At 42.9% G+C, this 21,941-nt stretch overlaps 1 protein-coding gene across 2 annotated transcripts in view; it reads left to right on the top strand.

The window, feature by feature from the left end:
* Positions 1-21,941, top strand: part of Mipep (mitochondrial intermediate peptidase) — a 133,069-nt gene that overhangs the window by 60,733 nt on the left and 50,395 nt on the right. For both annotated transcript variants that reach the window (XM_013141136.3, XM_003477396.5), the window contains exons 15-16: positions 9,857-9,931; positions 14,843-14,962. In XM_013141136.3, the coding sequence (XP_012996590.1) occupies positions 9,857-9,931; positions 14,843-14,962 (195 nt within the window). The remainder of the gene's footprint in view (positions 1-9,856; positions 9,932-14,842; positions 14,963-21,941) is intronic.

Genomic DNA, 21,941 nt, shown 5'->3' with positions numbered 1-21,941 from the left:
AGGGCTTAAACTGAGAATTGGGAGGAGCCTCACTAGATCTGGTCAAAGAGAAAAATCCCTGTTATTCTTTCCAAGGACCTAGCTTAGTCCCTTTTATGAGTCTAGGAATTTATTGAGTGAATGAGTGAATGAATGGTTGGTGCTTACAGTTTCGCATGTTTTTATGTGTGTATCTAATGCTAGGGTTCTATTTGTTGACTTACCTACTCTTATTTAAATCAGGTGCAAAAGCCTCACAAATAAACCTAAAGGGAATAAAGTTTATATATTTAATCATCAGTGTAATTAGTACAGTTTGATACAGTCGAAAGGTCTAACCCTAGGGTTTAAAACCCGGTTGTTTTGTTCTTTGAGCCTAGAGGAACTTAAAAGAATTTTTAAAAGTTTTTTTTTAAATAATAGTAAAAATTTTTTAAAAGGTGTGCTAGAGTCTTAAGTTCTTTGAGAATAGGAACTTCTTCTGTTTACTGATTTACCAACTGTACCAGTTACATGGTGCACTGTCAGTCTGCAGGTGTTTGTCGAGTGAACTGTCTTTTGCTTAAAACTCACTAATTCCCCTGCTCGATGGTACCAAAGCACGCTGTATTATCAGACATGGTGAAGCATTGCAGATCTCTTCAGAGTAGTCTTTAATGAGGTCCGGTTCCTTACTTAAAAGGATAGTGCACCCTGTGTATAGCTCTCTTGCCTTTGCTTTTTGTTGCTGTTTGATTTTCTCCCCTGGAAGCTAAACTTCTAGTGGTATGAAAACCTGAACTGTTGAGGATTCTCCCATCCATCTAGGATGTAGGGAGCTCTGAGGACTCAGCTGTCACCCTGACTGAAGGAGAAGGCCGGTCAGATCCTAACCCTTCCTGAGCCCAGAGGGGACTCCTGAGTCCAGAGAGACCCAGAGAGGCAGAGCACAACACACTGCCAGCCGCAGTCAGGGAAAGAAGAGATCAGGAATACTCAGCAGATCGTTAGACGGCTGTCAGTCTGGAGAGCCCTAGTGTATGGAAACTTGCAGCCACTGTAGGCTTTTTCTCCTGGGCCCCAGCTGGGGCTCCTGATGGTCACTGGGAGAGGGGAGAGTCCAGGTGATCCCCCGAGCATTGCAGGGAAGCAGCTGACTGACTGCAGGAGCAACACAGAACCCTGCCCATTGCTCAAGGTAAAGCAGGCAGTGGAGTGAGACTCCGGACAAGAGCTAATCACTAAAATAGTTGTCAGACAAGGATGTAAGTGACTCTTAAGAGTAACAAGGAAAGGATGAGTAATGTGTGAATACATGGAGAAGTGAGATGGAAACCTTGAAAAACGGTCAAGTGGAAATGCATGAAATAAAGCTGAGTGACCTGGGAAAGTGAGGCCCAACCCTTCCCTCGCCTCTGTCAGCCAGAGGAGAGGAGTGTGATCGCACTTTAGCTCCCCCACTGCCCTGTGGGTGGCCTGCAAAGATCAGCTCCAGGGTTTTCCTGCCACCTCTGTGGGTGCCTCAGCCCCCCTAACAAGCCATGGACTCTGGTATGACAAAAAGTGAAGATGGCTCAGACCTGTTGCTGTCATTCTGGAAGCCCCCAAACCCCACTGGGCTGTAATCACCATGGCCACTGCTCCTGGACATTCATGAGTGGGGCCAGGTGGCAGTGGTGACCTCAGTCCCTCTGTTCCTGGAGTTAAGCTGCATCTCCTCCCTCAAGCTGGCTGGGCTGTTACTAAATAGCTGACGCTGTTCAAGGCACACCAAGACCACCTGGGAGATACTTGTCTTGGTTGTGGTGGGCTGCAGAGACCATCGTGACTCAGGTGACCCCTCCTGTAACCACTGCAGATGGGTCAGCCTGCGCCCTCTTCAGATGACCTTTGCACTACTTCAGTAGCTCCCAGATAGGTCCACAGAAGACAGGAGACTGTACTACTGGGCCTGCTCCCTCGGTGCGTGAGCAGCATTAGCTCACACTCGTCAGGTCAGTCCAGGGCTACTTCCTGCTGAAGACCACAGCTTGGAGCCATCAGGAGCTGGTAACACTCAAACCTAAGAGGTGCTGGCGCTGGAAGCCTGGAGCCACTACTATCAAAGGAGCTGTGCTTGCCGATTCTTTCAGAGTTGAACAAGAACCCTTGGCTGTTTGGCAACATTTTAGAAGTCAGTCCTGGAATCCTTCTCTTGAGAGGCGGCAGCAGGCACAGTTACAGTTGGCAGCAGGCTCAAGCACTGCCATGGGAGTGCCGTCTTGGGTTGACGAGAACCCATGCTGGTCATGTCAGAAGCTTCACAAGTGAGCAGGTCTTCAGGAAATTGTTATAGTTGTCCTGATATGAGTATGGGATTCTTTTTAGTCTTGTGAGTGTCCAGATCTGTACGCTTGACAAGGCTAAGGAAGGATCAGTAAACTAAAAATAGGCCGATAGAGAATACCCAGATTGAAAAACAAGGGAGAAAAGGAGGGGAAGAAAACAAGACGAAAATAGAGGATCCAAGAGCCCAAGAAGTTTGGAATGATATAAACGGTGTAACAGATGAGCAGTTTGAGTTCCAGGAAGAACAGAGATACCAAATCGGAGGTACATGAAGGGAAGACGGCCAACAATTTGCCAAAAAAAAAATCCAATACAAAACAAAACAAACATAAAAATACCCATAAAAACATAAAAATACACATTAGAGTTCCAGTAAGCTTCAGGAAACCAAGCGGGATAAACAATAAAAAAGAATTTACCAAGATAGGATACAGAATAATAAAACTGTTACAAACTAAAGAGAAAATCTTGAAGGCAGCCAGAGGAAAAGACATTACATGTAGAGGTAAGACATGCAGTCAGCTTCTCCTCAGAAACTACAATTCCGAACTATCTGAAACGGTGGCCCCACCCTTTTTAGCACCAGGGACCAGTTTTATGGAAGGCAGTTTTTCAGTGGGTTGGGGCGGTGGTGAGTCGGTTTAAGTGTGTCCCATTTATTGTATACTTTGTTTCTGGTATTACATTGTGATATGTAATTAAATAGCATCACACTCACCATGGTGCAGAATCGGTGGGAGCCCTACTTGTTTTCCTGCAACCAGACCTCTAGGGTGAGGGCCGAAGGTCACCATCACAGTGTGTTGCTCAAGTCCAGTCTACTCTGGAATTTTGTTTTGGCTGCCGTCACTGCAGGACTTCCTTTTCACAAAGATAGGATGTTGGAAATGGAAGCAGGCTTTAAGCACCTTTGTGGCAATCGGAATGTTCCATCTTGACTTTAATCCAGAATAGAAAGACTTTAGTCCAGAACAGATAGATTCGAAGTTGTCCGAGACCTGTAGGCTTTCGTCACTTGCAGTGTCACTGATCCTCCTCTAGCATGGGCAGAGTGGATTGACTCTCTGGGCTTATTCACGGCAGGTCTCAATCTCCTCTTCCCTGTTTGGAGCCTTTTGCAGTTGGGAAGTAATGCTCAAACTCTGCTGAAAGCTGAGCTAGGTGATCATACACCGGCTGGGAGAGGGGAGCCCTGGCTCCAGTCTCCTTGGAAGTTTCTGCTGGTATTCTTGAAATATGTCAGGACTCCTGTGACCTCATTTTGGCTTTGGCTGTAGCGCTTTGTCTGCTAACTTGAACGCAGTTTTCATTCTCCCCTAAGTGACAGGTTGACTTCACTGCGTGATATGTTACCTCACCGAGCAAGTTTTGTGACCCATTTTGTGTTGCTGAAATCTGCTGCTCATGACAACTCTTTTTTTTTGTTGTTTTTTTCATTTTTATCAGTACCGGAGATTGAACTCACGACCACCTGCTTGCAAGGCAGGTGCTTATGCCGCTTAGCTAAATCCCCAGCCCCCATGACAACTCTTTTTGCAGAAAAACACTCTGGAGCAGCTCTTATAGCTCAGAAACTGACCAGTGATCTACCGTAGGAAGCCCTCTCACTTCCGCGGAGAAGGGAAGATGTGTGCTCTGTATCCGCCTCCTCACAGCGTTGCCAACAGGCCTGAGTTGAGAGCATGTGCTTTAACTTGGCTGATAATTTTAATCACATCCCACAAAATGTTGATAAGTTCCGGGGACATTTTTCAGCTAGCCAGCAGTATCTATGAATGACAGCTGCCTAGTCACATTCAGAGCAACCCTGTGACCCTCTGTGCATTCCAAAAATTAATTGATAAGCAACCATTTATTTTTTAGTATGGTATTATATATGTTATTACAGTAACATGAGCAAAACACTATTTAATAAATTTTTGTGCTATTTCCTAAACCACAGCTGCTGCCATAAAATTTTGAGCTGGTTATTTTATGAAATGACACAGAACCCAAGTCTCATGACTAAAGAAGAAAACTTCAGTGCCTGCTTAATGAGTGCAGGCTTCAAGATGCGTACAGGCAGAGAGGTTGAAAGACCGTAACTGGTAGTTGTGCGTTTTGTTGACCAGGTCACACAGTGCCCTCTGATGCCTGGGGCTTCGGTTCTGCTGTGTGGCATGAGTTAGTGCTGCAGCTCACCCCAGAGCACTGCACCATGTCTGATGGTCACTTGTGCATTAATGACCAAGTTTTGTGGTAGATATTAAATACTGAATATAGACTGGCTCACCAAGTAAGTTAATCTTCCTTTTTTGCTAAAAACCTGAAGTTAATCACTGAGTAGGAAAAAGTCTTCTCGGGTAAACCTGGGCAGTTTGAGGGGCACATGCATGTGTTTAGTAAAGGCATGTGCATATTTATAAAGTGAACAGGACAAAGTGAACAGGACAAAGTGAACAGGACAAAGAAAGTGAACAGGACACCATGAGAGCATAATTCTTTTTTAGGACTGAATTCTTTGTCTTCCTTTGTGTGTCCTAAGGACTTACATATCTAAACTAGACCACAGTTACGGAGTATAACCCAGATAAAAGAGTAAAATATAAAACCATTATCAAAACCAATGGTTATTGTATTATATAGGAAATTGCAATAGTAAATAACACTACTATTTATTTAGCATCTGCTTCATGTTCAGACTGACCTACTACATTTTGAAAATGTAATACCTTGTTTGTGTCTCATCTGATTCTGTGAAACTGTATCCTCGCTGTGCAGGTGAGCAAACATGGCTCACCTTCCCAGCATTCTGCCACCAGGCTGCTCGGCAGCACGCACACTCAGGCATCCGGGCTCCAGAGCCTGTGTGCTTGCTCTTGTACTGCAGTGGCTTGCAGGTCATTCTTGGGTTTCATGAGCAACAGGTTTGTGTGCAGAGGCACCATGGTCAGCTCAGCTTGGCTGGATCTATGAAGGGTCCTCGGGGCAGGTGTTATTTCTGGGTTAACCGGACAATGAGAAGCAGCGGCTTCCGCCATGGTCAAGAGCACAGGAGGCTGGAGACAGGCCAGGAGGCCTGAAAGGTCTCTCTCCAGTCCTGGTGGCTCTTAGACATCATTCTTTATCATCATTGTTAAGATGAGCTTTGTTGTTGATTTTTAGGTTCGTTTGTCTGTCGCAATACCAGGAAGTGAGTCCAGGGCCTTCCTACTGACATATATCCCAGGCATTTTTATTTTTTACTGTGAGATCAGATATTGCTAATTATTACCCAGTCTGGGCTTGAACTTAAAATGCTGGGATCCCAGCCTCCCAGAATGCTGGGATAACAGATGAGCACCACCATTGGAGCGTAATCTGCTAGGGGGAATTCCTTTAAATCTTAAGCAGGCATAGTAGTGTCTAGGTCCTAAGAACTCAGGAATTAGATTTCCTAGATTAGAGATTATTGGGGAGAGGAGTGTTTTCTATCTTGAAAATTAACTGATTATAAGGGAAAATAATTATTATGTCTAATGTCACAGACTTTGTGACATGTCTTCTGTCAAAACTAACAGAAGGAAAGTTACTCAAGTTTCAGGTGTTTCGATATGTTTTTATTCATAAATAGTCACTCATCCTGTTGTAGGTATATTCATTCTCTTTCTTTGTAGAGCAGATAATGAGAGTTTTGGTTTAGGGGATTTAACCTCTCAGAATTGTTTACCTAATTTAATTTTAATGTAATTTTAAAAAGAATTTTACATATAACTTAAAGAGAAAATAAGTTTTTAAATTTTGGTATTTTACTTTATTTTTATTTTTATATTTTTTGAAACAGGGTCTTATTATGTAGTTCAGGGTGACCATGAATTTGCTATGTAGTCCATGTTGGCCTTGAACTTGTGGCAATCCTCTTGCCTCAGCCTCCCAAATTCTGGGATTACAGGTGTGTGCCACCATGCCTGCAATTTTAAAAGAAAGTATTTTTAGATCAGTTTTATTGGTACACTTTACATATATATATAATGATCATATTCCTTGTCCGGAATTTGTATAAAAAGTATTTTCTATTCATACCATCACACATAATACAATCAAACAGATTAAAACCGATCAACCAATGAATGAAAACATTGTAAGACTTCAAAGCAATATAATGGGAAACCAGGATTACCATAAAATCTTATGTACTCTTACTAAAAAGTGTTTTCTAAGAGAATATGTATATAACTGTTTCAAGAGGTGAAATACATTTATTTTTTTTCAGCTAACAGATTTTTTTGAAAAAAAAAAAAACAATTTTTCACTGTGTTACATGATGTTACTGTACTGTTTAAGATGTAGTTTAATGTTCACGTCCTCTGACCTGTTCGACTGGAATTGTACTGTGACCCATTATGCTTCTTACATTTTTGGTAAATATTTTTTGTGTCCATTACAATACGTATAGTAGATCTTGGGTTGATTGCTTTGGAGTGTTTTTGTGCTTTGTGCTTTGTAAGTTGTATGTAATGACGTGGACAGGTCCCTGTCTGTCTCATCTCCTTTTCCCCATGGCGGTTTTTTTGTCACTGTAGTAGCCTTGTGTTTTTCTAAGTACAGAGTCTCTGATAAGCTGTTCTCAGTTGCCCTTGTCCTCCTGTGCTCTTTCTCTTCATATCTTTTGTTTTATTGCAAACTTGACAAGGAAGGATCTCTCCCCTGGTCTGTCCGGGATGTTTACTCTGCCCTGGTCTATAGGTTTCAGTCGCATGGGTATTGGTCTTGGAATAAAGGAGCGGCTTCCGAAGGAAGGGGAATGTTGGCTTTGGCTCGCGGAGCGCAGCCTTGGTTTTCTGGCATATTGTTGCAGAGCAAGTGTGGAGCCTTTGCCAAGGCTGAGCAAGCCTGGCTGCTGTCCTGCCCGGCCCCCTCTCCCGTCCTCGTCCTCGCTCTCCCCGCTCAGCAGGGCCTCTCCCTGGGCTTCTGCCCCATCTGGCTGTCCACAGCTGGGCCCTGTCCTGGGCTTGCATGCGGGAAGACAGCTGAGTCGTGCACCTCCTCAGCGTGCCTCTCCTCCTGCACTTCCACGGTGTCTCGTCGCCTCGGCCCTGGCCCCCTCAGCCTTGCTGAGCTCCCTCTGAGCCCCTGGAGGGCTCCTCTGGGAGAGGAGTGGGCCAGGTCTCTTCCTACCTGCTTCCCAGTCATTGGCACAGCTCCCGGTCCTGCCCTGGCAGGAGCCCACCTTTGCTGCAGTGGCTTTTCTTTGCTACATTTTGAGGTTTTCTTCCCTCTGTGGACCTTTCCTATCAGCACTTTTTTCTTAAAGCAGCTTACATGTTTCTAACCTCAGACAGACAAAGTGCCTTTCCCTACCTCCTCAGCCTGCTGCCGCTGCCCTGGCTGTGTGTGTGCTTCTCAGCTCACCCAGAAGGGGCAGCGCTGTGCTCAGTGCCTGTCTCTCCCCACTGCGCCTCAGGTCACGGATCCCCTCAGGTCACAGATCCCAGGCAGCTCCTTCCTGCCCAGGATGGTGCTGTCTTCGGGCAGGAAACATAGGTGCTCTCCGTGGCCTTCTAAGTGGTTTTGCTTGGCACTCCTACCTTAGTCTCTCCTCTTCCTTTCCTGCCTTTAGTATCTAATTTGCAGTCATGGGAATTTTAGCACCAAATTCGACCCTGCGAGGCCATTGCTTCCCACAGGTCTGGAGCCTGAGTGGGAGCCTTGCTTCCATGAGAGGGCCTTGCCTGGCTCTGCGTGGCAATGCTGGGCTTCTCCGTTCATAAGGTCGCTGTCTGCCAGCACCTCTGTCCTCTTCTGCCCTGCACACGTGCTCTTTGGTCTGCTTGCAGTACTGCTCCCCCAAACCCATCCCTCTCGTGTGGTTAGCGCCTGCTCATTTTGTAGATCCTTCTTGTTGTTTCCTGGGCTGAACTTTTCAGGGTCATCGCTGTGAGACTGCGGCACTGCTTTCCTTCCTGGAACTCACTGTCATCAGGGACTGAAGCGCTGTTTGTATGTGCAGTGTTGGTCGGGGCTCTAGGACAGACACCTTAGTGCTGACCACCATCTGAGTCCTCCAGCCTAATGCAGTGAGAACTCGGTAGCCTCCTCTGTTAGTTCAGCCAGAAGACACTGTCCTTAAACACGCACTTGTGTTATGAAAATGTAACTATTTAAGCACCGTGGAGCGCGAACCATCTAAGTGTAGCAGGAATCCTACCCACATGGGCTGTCATACAAAGTAAGGTTTAAAAAGACCTGCACATTTTGCTACAAGCCATGGGCAGGCATGACTTAATTAAATCTTGACTTTAAGTCATTCTGTTTGAGGACATTTTATTTTTTCTTATTAAACAAGTGCTTTTGATATTAGCCTCGGGCCGTGCTTGGTACCAGAGTATATGCTACACAGCTTCTTTCATCCGCGTCTTGAATCTAAGGTTGCCTTTCCTACCTGCTTTGCTCTTTTTATTCTTCCAAAGGGGTGGGGGAAAGGCAGCAGGTTTGCATCTGAGCTGTCATCAAATCACACTGTAGTCTTTGGTTAAGGAAGTGAATCTCTAACAGTGTTTGGTTAGTACTTGCTCATGGTAGTGGGGATTGAACATTCTAGGGCAAGTGCTATGTCACTGAACTACACCTCAGTCCTTTAAAATAATTTTTATTTTAAAATTTTGACACAAGCTCTAACTCATTTGTCCAGTCTGGTCTTGAGCCTGTGATCTTCCTGCTTCCACCTTTGGCCGTGATTTTGTGATCTTTGCTTCAGCGAATCCTGACCGAGTGGCTGTTATGTGTCAGGCCCTGCTCTGGACCCTGGGAATGTAATAATAGTGACGAGTTCTCCTCTTAGTGTCCGAGCCCTCTTGCCTTCCTGGGCTGGTGACAGAAGATAGAGTTACCTGCTGCTGGTGTCCTATATGATGTGTTTCTCTTTATAGGGGTTCTTAGCTTAATATAAATTATAAGTAGAGTTGAAGTAGTAGCTTTCTCCACAAACCATCAATGCTGATGATTTTAAAAATCAAGAAAAGTAATTCTTCCACTATTTTATTAGGTTATTTCTAAGAGGATGTGTGTTTTAGGGGATTAGGCCCCATTACTTTAACAGAGAAGGCCTCAAATCACACAGGGCCCCGTCCCATGTCCAAGCGTTCTTTTAGGTTGAAGAAATAAGAACCTGTAATTCATTATCAAGCCTGTTTGTCAAGACACCAGTTTACCTTTAATACCACAGGCACCATGGATTATCCTTAATTTCTTGACATTTTAATCTTTTAGTCCTATTCTGTAGTTAAACATCAAGAGAACACTGCTTGGTGACAAAGGAACAGAAAAAGTGTTGCCTTTGGGGTTTAAAATGGAGTTTAAGGATTAATGCCAATGTTGTCCTTCCCTGTAATCCTGTTTTTCTCATTGCAAACCCCTGTTGGACAGTTACCACTTTTTGAAATTAAGTGGAATGTCTTTGGGTTGTCTCTAAAATATTTTAAAGTTATCATTTTAAATCCTAAAGCAGTTCTGTTAGTTCCCACCTGATGCTGTTTCTGAGCTCTCTGCCCTTTAGCATGCGCAGTGTTGCGGCTCCCTGTGTCACTCACATGCCTTCCTTTGCTTTATCAAGCCGCTGCCGAAAGCCATGGTGTCTCGGCTCTGCGAATCCAAGAAGGTCTGTGCTGCCGCGGACATGCAGCTTCAGGTGAGTGTGGAGCTTTGTTCTGAGGGTTTCCAGAGCCCTTCTCCCATGTAAAGCGTACCCTCACATTCCTCGCAGTGCTGCACATTTGTTACGGTTATGATGCCTCTGAAGCACCCTTCATCCGAGTTGGAAGAACTTGGCCCAAATTGACTCACTCAGCCTTCACCCTGTCCTTAAGAAGTGGGTAATTTCCCATTTTCAGTCAGGGAAATCAAAGCCTACATGGAATACTGACTTCTGGGTCAGATATTTAAGCACCAAATTAGAGCTCAAACCTAATCATGTATATTCTTTTTCTTTTCTTTTTTTTTTTTTTTGTCTTTTTTATCGTTACCAGGGATCAAACTCACGAGTGCCTGCTTGCAAGGCAAGTGCTTATGCCGCTGAGCTAAATCCTTAGCCCATGTGTATTCTTATTTATTTTATGTTTTTACAATGATTTTGAACTTAAAAAAAAATCCCCCAAAATAAAAGATCCAATCAAAAAGGGGTAGAGAAATAGACACTTCTCAGAAGGAGTGCAAATGGCCTAAAATGCATAAAGAAATAAATGCTCATTATCACTAGGCGTTAGAGAAATACAAATTAAAACAATCCTGAGATCTCTTCTCACCCTAGAAAGAATGGCCATCATCAAGAAATCAAATAATAACAAATGCTGGAGATGCTGCAGGGAAAAAGGAACTTCTCTACATTGTTCATGGACATGTAAACCAGTACAATCACTATGGAAATCAGTATGGAGATTTCCTCCAATATTAAAGCTGTAAATTCCATTTGAGGTATCTCCCCAAAAGTATTAAAGATACCGTGTTACAGTGATAGACGCATACCCATGTATATAAAGCAGCACAATTCACAGTAGCTAAACCTTGGAAGCACCTTACATGTCCATCTGCAGATAAATGGGTAATGAAAAAGTGCTGTGTACACACAGTGGAGCACTGCGTGCCATAAAGAAAGATGAACTTGAGTCTCTCCTGGGCATATGGATGGATATGCCTTGAGACCAAAATGTTAAATGAAATAAATAAAACTGCAGGTTTAAGTTTCATATGGTTTCTCCTATATGAGAAACCTAAGTTATAAATAAAGAGCAAAATAAAAGATGGATGTTGGAAACTAGGTAGGTAGATCTTTCTCAGCTGGAAAGGGGACTAAGATGGAGGAAGTGGGAGGGAAGGGGATGGAAAGGGAAGGAAATGCTTTCCTCCACACAAGGAAGGGAAATAGGTCCTGCAGACATACTGATAGAGTACTTTTTTCTTGGAAAAAAAGATTTTGTGGTTGTAGATGGAAGTTGATACATGATTACCATTAGTTGTAGATAATACTGAAATCAGTCTCCCAGGTTGCCAATACAAGAAAAATGTCTTGCAGACAAGAAAAATGTTACAAACCATCTGGGTGCCAGGGCTGCATGATACCAGATGTTTAGATATTTACAAATGCTAAGCTTGTTTACAGAATTTCTACTCTCCATCAAATCTTGAGTTATGTCAACATAGCCTAAACACATCTTTCATCTTGGGCAGTGTTCACTTTGTGATGACCCAGTTACCTTTTATGGGGCAAGCCACTATTTAACTGCTGTATAGTTTTGAAAATTCAGACCCTAGAAAGAAATGAATATGTTCTGTTTTTGTTGTAAAATGTGTAATGCAATCCCGGAATGTAGCTGAATAGTACCACACTTGTACAAGTGGTAGAATGTGCTGTCAAAGAAATAAATATATACACTGTATATGCATATGGAGTACATATATGCACCATATATATGAAATATGTGTATGTAAACATCTGTGTGTTTCAGTGAAGATGCATATTGTATAGATAAAACTGAATTTATATTTGATTCTCTTAGTTCAGTAACTCAAGTTTCTGAGGTGTTTTAAGAAAATTAGTTTACTAAAAAAAAAATGAAAAAAAAAAAGTAGGCACTGGAGAAAATGTCAAGGGTCTTAAAAACAATCAGCGCCTTTAGTCCATAATTCACCTTATGTGTTTCTTGTTAAAGAAACAGTTGTAAATGGAGACCAGCATTTATACGCAGATACTCATCATAGTATTATTTATACAAGGGAAGCAAACAGTAGAGAATTAATAAAAGTAAATATTAGTTTTCTGCATGGAATAATGCTATCCACATGAAAATATCTTTAAAATTTTCAACACGTGGGAAATGTATTTTGTGCATTATCACAAAATTATTGACAAAGCTTGAAGTCATTCGTGCGGAAGTTGATCTCAGAAAATAACACTGGTGTCTTTATAACATGGTAACTGGGTATCTTTGTAGGATGATTATAGGTTGTTCTCCTGTTTCTTATGCTTTCTGAAGTTTCTAAAATGTAATGCATTTTTAAAGACAGAATTTCAGCCTCAAAAAAAAAAAAAAAGAAAATTAGTTTACTTAGCCCAAAAGATTCTTGATTTGCCGGCATCTGTAGTAAAGTTTTGCCTTTTGGAAGTTTGTGTTGTGGCTTCCTTTTTGAACTGTCATTCCAGTGATCTTTTTTTCTTTCTTTCTTTCTTTTTTTTTTTTTTTTTCTAAATCTATTTTATTTCAAGGAGAAAAGGGAAAATAAGTTAAAACAAAATTTCAAAGCACATCAGTCAGGACAGCAGTGGTACATACACTGTGAATTGTCATCCCCAAATCATTCATCCAGAGCACATCGGTGTTCCGTTATCCAAACAATACAAGACAAATCTTTCTCTTCAGCTAACTTAGAGAAATCAGAAGTATAACTCCATTTTTTATATACATACACATACACATGTACATATACATACATTGTTTCAGCTTCTCACACTAACAATATGGTGTTTACACATGTGTGTTTTATTTGGTTCACTAATGAGCATGGTCCTAAGTTGTATCCATTTACCTATAAAAGGCCCTACTTTATCCTTCCTCATGAGTGAGTAGTACTCCATTGTATAAAAATACCACATCTGTTTTATCCTTTCCTCAGTCGATGGGCATTTATGTTGTTTCCAAGATCTGGCTGTTAAAAACTGTGCTGCTGTAAAAACAACGATCTTTTAAACTGGAAAAACAACCTTTCCTTTCTCTCATCCTCAAAAAGAATAGCTTTGAGAGAGAGGGACTGAGCGGAAACAGAGACCCAGTGTGTTTCCTGACAGTGCTCTGTCTGTGCACACGTCCAGCTTCCATATCGTGCTCGTGCAGTGGAGACCAACAGGATGGAAAGGAAGCGAATTATTGCAGCTTTCTGAGGGGGTATAAATAGTGTTTTTAAAATTATGGGAAAAATTTATTGTACCTTGTTTTAAAAGCAGGCTTCATATTGTTCTGGGGCTCTGAGCTTCTTTGACCCAGGTGCATACCGCCAATTAGGGGGCCAGATAGACCGATGGTGAAAGGGGTGTTTGGTCTGTCGGCAAAGAAGCATGATACAAACACGCATTTCCTTTGCTTTGTTTTTATAGTGTAAAAAGTTATTCCATGTTTATACTGCTTTAAAGGCATTAATTGAAGAAGGGAAATTCTTCCATTCTGGGTTATTTATGGATTGGCGTAAAAACACAAAGCAAAACAGAACAAAAAAACCAATCTCAGTTCAGGTTGGAATTGAGTTTCAATTGCTAAATAATTTACTCTGTTAGGATATAGGTAAAACACAGCATGAGTAATTCTGGCTTCTCTGGTTATCTTTATGCATTGGTACTCACTACAGAATACAGACTTAAAAGATCTGTGTTAGCTGTGTATGTGTAGATTACCAGTTGGAGGAAAACAGTATTTATTTTTAGAAAATGTCTCTGTTTTTGTAGGCTTTCCTGACTTTTTAATTTAGAGCCATAATTCTATACCTAGATGAAGCCAGAGCTGGAGGTCATTTAAATTTTTTCTTTTATCTGGACTAATCCTCACTTCTTTCAAGTCAACAGCTGCACATTCTCCACAAATTCCATTCTGAATCTGAAAGATGCATAACAGAGGCATAATTGCATTTCAGAATTTTTCTTTAAATAAGACATTTCCTTTAAGGAAGCCAGTTTCTTCTGTCAGGTAATTTCCAAGCCTTGTTAATATGCAAATCAAATGTCAAAGTGCAAAAGCACTGTACTTGATTGAGGTTTTTAAACTGCGTACAGTTGAGTTTTCATTTCTTTGCAGACATCACATTTCTTGTTCCCACTGTCTTTGATGCTTTATTACCTATTATGTTTCAGTGGTCTGCACCTTCTATTCAGAGCAAGGGTGTCCTCCTCTCTTGGACTCCTGCTTGAGCCAAAACTGTCCCTGTGTGACAGCTGCTTTCTTTGTACGTCCCGGTACCAGGTGTGGGCTGTGATGTGGGGTCTCCCTGTCACTCTGAGCTCTCCAACAGCTGCTTCGGGCTTCTGTGGAGCACCTGTACTCACAGATACTGGATTTTTATTCCTTCCTCCATTATGACTCTCACCTACTTAATATTCTTTCACCTCTGGTTGTAAAACTAGGATTCTATTTCATTTCTTTTATTTAAGGTCTACAGGATCCCAGGAAGAAGCCAGACAGGTTATGTTATATATTTGGAGAGTTTCAAGTTTTAACTGTTTTCGTATACCTTACTATGTGTATATTGACAGAGTGCCAGTTTCGAGGTCACAAATCTATCTTGCAGCATTGTCCATAAAAAGTACCTTGTGAATATGGCTCAGAATTCTTTAACATTCTTAGTCATGAAAGGGTTGAGAGCATTCCTTTTAATCATTGACATGGTCTTAAATGTGATAGGGAATGCATCTTGAATCATACACATACATATTTTTGAGTGATTTCAGCTGCGACTTGTAATTATTATTTTTTTTTTGATGTACTTGTGACATGTTTGGTTGAGCAAATCTTAAATATGAGACGAGACTACCAAAGCTGAATAGGTGTTTGCTTCTGTCTAGGTTTTTTATGCCACTCTGGATCAGATCTACCATGGGAAGCATCCCCTGAGGAAGTCAACCACAGACATTCTCCGAGAGACACAGGAGGACGTTTATGGCCTGCCCTATGTCCCCAATACTGTGAGTCCCGCCTCTCGTCCTGCTGTGTGCTATAGGAGGCCTCTGCGAGTGTTTTGTGGGTTGTGATCTACTTCCATTGTGATGGACTCAAAATCCCTACATTTATGTTGAAATTCCACTTGGGGTGGATGCTGGGAATTGCCCGGCTCCAGTCTTCAGTTTGTGTGTTCGTGTTTTCCTTCCTCTGTCACGGTCTTCCTAGCTTCCTGGGAAAGTGAGTATTAGGCCACTGGAGTTCATCAACACCCTTCTTTTTAGGTATTTTTTTTTATAAGGAGAAAAATAATGATAGAAGATGAGCACGATTATCATTCCCTGATTTATTGAGTCCCTCATACTTTACCAGGGATCATAATAGATGCTTTACCTCCTGTCTCCAGTAGCCCCGTCAGAGTGGAGAGCAGGAGTGGTGTTGTGTTTGTTGAGTGCTGTGTGCCAGGTTCTACCTCATTACTCTGGTAAAAGATCTCCAGCTCGGCTCTCACACCAGCGCTGTACTGAGGCCCCTGCACATGGCATCCTCTGCCTTCACTGCTGATAAGTGATTGCACAGTGTGAGGACTCAGCACCAACCTCAGGCTTTTTTCACTAGTCCAGGATTCCTAGAGGGACGCTAGAGCGGTGGGGAGAGGACTGGCTGGCCGGGTAGCAGTGCAGCTGGCTCTGGAGTTCACTCGGGCCTCTCTGGGTTCGGTGGGTGTTGAGGTAAGCAGAAAAGGGAGTTCATTGATTGTATGTGTGTCTTGTTAGCATTTTTAAAATGCATGAGTGATTCATCTTGGGAATAATTGTCCCATTGGTTATCTCAAGGAAGACTGGTTTAAAGCTTCCTACAGAACCCTGCAGAATCAACCGTTGCTCATGGACACTGTGTCTCTGGTGCTGTGTCTCCAAACCTGGTCATCAGAAGTCTTTGTGGATTGTCTGTGGATGCTAGCCCTGGGTAGGGCGTGTTTGGGAGAACTGTGTTTATAATAATGTAACTTTTTTATGTTGCTAATAATAATGTACTTCCATCATTACTCCATGGTAAATCATGAATGCTTACCAGTACCCTCGCTTGTGTCAGCAACTTGTTAATATTTGTGCAAGTGCTAAGCCTCTGAAACACAGACCAACTTACCGTTTACTTTTCCTGCTGTTTCATCATATGATGAATTTGATACTAGAATTCCAGAAGTTCCTGCTCAGCTGTGAGTAGAGAGAACTTTTACAACATAGGCTGACACCCTGGTCTTCTGTTGTTACTTTTCTTCCGTTTAGAGCACAATGTTTTGGTTTTTCTATCAATGACCCCCTCTTGTTAAATTTATTTCTAAGGAATTTGGTATCAGTCCCAGTTTTAACTCAGGGAAGAAGAGGTTATATTTTTATTTTTGTGTGTTTTCCTTTTAAAAATGGCTTTGTGTTTTACATTTTCACTCACCTCTTTGCACAGGTGGGGAGTCAGGTCTGGAGGGAATTCTAGAGCCTGCAACCCTCTGACTCTGCCCCAGTGAAGATTTTTCAAACGCTCAGCATGAACAACTGCTTCCGTTCATCTTAGAAACTGTAGTTTCTGACAGTCTGTTAATGGTCATTGGTAGTTCAGCAGTTTGAACTGATTTGTTGAGTGAGTTTTGGTTGTAAAGCAGTGTTCCCCACTTCTTCTCAAAGTAGTTATCTTTGAATAAATCATAGTATCAGTGAGCCAGTCTCTGTCTTTCCCAGATCTCATGTTGAAAGGAGTACCATACAGAGAATCAGAAAGTCCTGAGCACTGTCCATCTTTACAGGAACACACATACTGTGTCTAAGAAGATTGACTTTCTCCTTAGTTTGTAACTTCGTGCTCATTGTGTGGGTGGTTTAAAAGCTGCTTAGGGCTAAAATTAGAGTTATCTCAGGAAACAGTTGCAGCGGGATGTATTGCTACTTGGACATTACTCTTGTTGGACAAGCACCAGTGAAGAATGTGAAAGGGAGATTGTCTTGTGAATAGGGTCCATATGTAAGTTTTGTTGTTGTGTCTGGCAGCAAACTGGCTTCTCACAGTGATGCAGTGGACACTGGTTAAAGGTGGCCTGCTTGTAATTCCAGCTTCCCTGAGGGGATTCACATAACCTACACAGTGAGTTGGTTGCGTAGACCTGTTTTCAAATGGATGTTACTGGGTAGATCCTGTGAAAGAACACAGTGCCAACCCAGATTTAGGGTTCCAGGCAGGACCTCTTGGAGAAACTCCAAAGGATGTCTGGTCCAGTGTATTGAGCTGAGCCTTCCATAAATAGTGTTAGGGAGGAGTCAGTGGGCTGGGCTTAGGTGGCAGGAGGCGAAGGAGGGAACGTGAGAGTTGAGGAGTGAGAATGGCTGGGCACATGGCACTGCAACTCAGCAGCTAGGCAGTGCGCTGCGTCCCAGCAGAGTGGGCACTGGTCCGGGCTCTGGCAGCCAGGGTGGGAAGACAGGGCAGGCCTATCCAGGGTGTGCTGCCGGCTTACTGGGAAATAAGCAAATACGCTGCAGCCTGCTCAAGCTGTATTGCTTCAGTAAGCTTGCTGTCATGGGGACCCATTCTAGTAAGGCTTATTTCCATTCAATGTGTATGCATTTCACATTGGTCTAGTTATCCCTCTATAGCATGCCACGTTATTGGAGCAAAAGCAGGTGAAAACTGCATTAGATATAGTCAGATGCACATTAAAGAACACACTTCTTTTAATATACATCTTTGCATATTGGTTCAGTTGTATTGTTTATATTATTGATGATGATGATTGCTATTTTTATAAAGTATGTTTCTGTGTTATACTTCCACTAAGTACCTTCATGCATCGTACATGGTCCGAGTGATGGAATACAGCACTGAATAAAGCAGACCAAACTCTAGCTCTTACAGGTCTTGTGTTGGGAGTGAGTCACTTGTAGACATGCATGTGCTGGTGGCTTTATGTACTTTGTGACTGCCCTGTCAGATATTTTGTTGTTAAGGAAGATATGTGTTTGCTGTAGTCAAGTTACTCTGCGTTCTGAGCAGATGGGTGGAACCTAGAGAGTTGTGAAGATGGCCTGTCCTGACGCATGGTGCAGCAGGCATAGTGGGTATATTTGGAGCCCAGTTTTTAATACTAGGGCTGAAAACTTCAAGAGGAAAAGAGGTGACTCTCATTAGCTCCTGTGTCCTTCACGCTCACCAGCATGGCCACTCTGGCATCTGCACAGTGTCATCATGTGTCCAGGGGGGCTCCGCATTCCTGGGGCATAGTGTCCCCTGGACACCATGAGCTGATTAGAAGGAGAGGTGGTCCAGGACAGAAGAGAAGAGTGGTTTGGAGGCTCAGGTCAGCCATTAGACGGACCTGGGTGTTTGGTGCTTGGCAGATTGGAAAGTGGTGGTAAAAGTGAAGGGGTGGGGAACGACGCCCACTGTTTTAAGTGGCTGCCTGTGGGGCTGGGGTGGCAGTCTGCGAAACACAGAGCCCAGGAGGGGCCCAGTTGATGGGGTGGGCCGAGGTGGTGAGTTGTACTTGCCATGACTGGAGCACACTCAGCCGCTGGATCAGTAGGTCTGACGTGCAGGGCACAGGTCAAGGTGGCAGCGCTGAGATCTGGGTGTTCCCCCTGGAGTACAAGAAGCTAGGTAATAGGCAGCGTGCTCAGGGAGCTAGCCAGGAGTGAAACGGGAACTGTGGGCCACTGCACCAGGGCTGTTTGAGGGCAGGTGGTTGAGAGTGAGCTCGCCAAAACAGCCTTTTTTCAAGTACCAGTAAAACCCCCAACATTTTGTGCATATTTCACTGCTCTATCACACTGTTTCACTACTCTAATCACAGCAGTGTAATGTTACACTCTATCTGATTATTTTAGGGCTGTATTGGTTGTATCATGGCTTGAAACAGCTTATAGAATATTTGTTTTGAATATGTATCCCCAGTTTCCAAATAACAGACTAATGAATGAATCTCACCATATAACTTATATGCAATTTGGAGGCTTCCCATGTTGAAATTCCTTGATTTTTGGACTGATTCCTAAAGTGCTGTCGCTGTGGCCATGATTACACGTGAAAAGGAAAGTAACCGCTAATTTCCTAGCTGGGAGAGGCCGTCCACCAACAGTCGGAGGGCTCTTCCTGTGGGGTGTGTGTCCCAGATGACTGCTACACAGCCCTCAGCCTGGAGCACGGTGGGTGGGGAGAGGAAGTCACTGCCCTCTGGTTCACCGTTGGAAGTTTGTTTTTCTAGTAGTCTCAAAAAGCAGGAAAAAAAGTACCCATTCAGAGAAAATGGCATTGTTATGCACTGTTTTTTTTTTCCTGTCTTGGTAGCCAATTAAGAGCTTCTTTGTTTAAAAAAAAAGATATATGCATACATATATATCTATATCTATATCTATATCTATATCTATATCTATACACACGTATGGAAATACATAGGATGTGTATGTATGAGTGTATATATAAGATGACTGACGTTGCTGCATTCAAGTATATGAAAAATTGTTTTTATATTTTTAATTCTAAATGCATAAAGCCTTTTTCATTTTATAGGTGGTCATCAAAATTTACTTATTTAGGCAGTGCTGGGCATTCTAACTGTGAGCTATACCCCAGTCCTCAGGTTCACAGCTTATTTCACTTACTAATCTGAAGTTGCATCACTGCTTATTGACCTTATGTGGCATTGGTATTAATGATTTTTAAAATACCAGGTGATCTTTACATTTTGAGTAATTGAGGAAACATGAAGAATAACTGTCTCCTAAATGATGTCTACATTCTAGATTAAAGTGATAATCAGATCCTTTTTCAATAGTTATTTTCAAAGTAAGACGGGTAAGAGCAGCCGTGACCACACGGAGGGGTCTTTACGTGAGTATCCGAGGTCTACTTCTGACCCCTGCGCTGCTTATCTCAGTGTGTCAGATGTCAGTTTAAAGAAGGATGCTGACCTCTTTTTTTGTTAACATGTACAAAAATACATTCTCTGTTGAACAATGGGACAAGAGCCAGGGCAGTTAAGAGTTCACGTTGTTTCTTTCCACCGTGTATTCAACTTAAATTATTTGTTTAAGTGCTTAAACCTCCTTTTTAATTTTCTTTCTGGGGTAAGGTTCATTTCCTCCTATCCTTGTGCCCTGGCTCTCCTACCAGTGGAAAATCTCTTCTGTGAGGGGTAGGTGCTGCCTGGGTTGAGTGACTGTGGAGTATTTGATGTCACTGAACAAATGTTATATTAAAGAAAACAATATTTATTTTTATTTTCTCTATCTAAAGTACAAAGACCATCTGGTGCATATCTGGAAACACCTAAGTGGTTAATTGCATGTTAAATTCCTTTCCTCTTTGGCTACATAAACAACTGAGAAAATATTTACCTTCTCTGTCATGCTGGATTTATTTATGACTTTGTAACTAAAACACAGAAGTGTTATAAATTGAAACTTTAATCTCACAATTGACTCATTTTATAAAAATTTATATGGTTTCAGCCTGTGGGACAGCTGCAGCTCTACATCTCACCGATTTCAAACACGAAGAACTTGTGTGCCTGCCAGGTTGTGTTTATAGTGCAGCCCTTTGAGCCAAGTCGCCACTCTCATTTTTGTCTTGGTTTTCCTGAGGAGAACTGCACTTGGGTGGGGGGCCTGCAGTTTAACGTGGGCTGCATGTAATGAGCTAAAGATCCAGGATGGAGAAGGTTTCCTTCACCAGGGACTTCCTGGTGCTCTAACTGATACACATGCATCTTTCAGATTTAGGCTGTTACATCTCATGAAGCTTTTTCTCTCCTGATTCCCTGAGGTAAGCAACATTCTCATCCACAAGGAGGAGGAGCAGGTTGCAGGGACTCACTGATTTGAGTAGTGCTGGGTTCGCAGAGGGCCACCAGTAATGCCCGGTCACTTCCCTGCCTTAGTGTCAGCAGCCCTCAAAGTGCAGGCAGCTTCAACTAGCAGGAAGGTTCTAGTTGACTGGTAATTTTAAATTTTCACCCCATTTGAGTACTGTATGTGCACGATTAAAAATAAGTGTGAAAACCTTCATAGCGTCAATTGGCCTTCTACTCTGTTCCTCCTGCCCTTGGTTCCTGTCCCGGATGGGAGCCTGGGTCACTGTCAAACACCGATTTGAAAGCAGAATTACCTCTACTCAATTACATTTCTCAGTAACTTCCTTCCTGTGTACTCTCCCTGCCTTTCCTCCGAGATAGGCTGATCTAAAGTGGGCACTGACAGTTGTCCCCGCATGAGTGAGTCCACGTGGAACGCTGTCAGGGCAGTCTTTCCTGAGTGCAGATGTGAAGGTGACAGCCTCCCCTTAAAGCTGTGCTGCTCTTGCTTATAAGCAAAGGCCGAAGCTTCTGCCTGCCTGCAAGTTCCTGTGTGGTCTGGTCACTCCAGCTTCATCCAGCTGGACACATCCTGTTCCCTTGGCACCCACTCGTTGGCACTTGTCCCCTCTGCCTGGAGCGCACTCTCCTTTCTGTTCCCTTGGCCTTTGCTTCAAATGTCATTTCCGTAGATCCGGCCAGGGCCTCCCTTCACATCAACTGTCTCTGCCTGGAGTAAAAAATCACCCAGCAGCGAGGCCTATTCCTTAACTGGTATTTTTTCCAGTCTCTTGCACAATGACTTATCACGGTAGGTGCCCAGTAAACCTTTATAGAGTTCTTTAAACCATTTTATTGAGGCACAGCTTATTGTCCACCAGTCTTAATACACAGCCCTGTGAGTCTTTATGAATGCATTTACCTGTGTGATCACCACCCAGATCACAATTCACAGCGTTTCTGAAAGCCCAGAGACCTGACACCCACACCTCAGTCAACATGCTCTCCCCACAAGGCACCACTGGGTCTGCCTATGTGGAACTTGGTGTAAGTGGTGTTGTACAGCACATGTACAGAGTCTTGTGTCTGGTTTCTTTCATACAACATCATGTGTGTGAGGTCCATCTGTCCTGTGACATGTTTCAACAGTCTGTTCTTTTTCATCACGT

The sequence above is a fragment of the Cavia porcellus genome, unplaced genomic scaffold (genome assembly GCF_034190915.1).
Source record: "Cavia porcellus strain 051 isolate PalLab524CR breed Dunkin Hartley unplaced genomic scaffold, mCavPor4.1 scaffold_21, whole genome shotgun sequence".
Taxonomy (NCBI): domain Eukaryota; kingdom Metazoa; phylum Chordata; class Mammalia; order Rodentia; family Caviidae; genus Cavia; species Cavia porcellus.
Note: the sequence above shows the minus strand (reverse complement) of the source record. Positions and strands in the feature narration are given on the sequence as shown.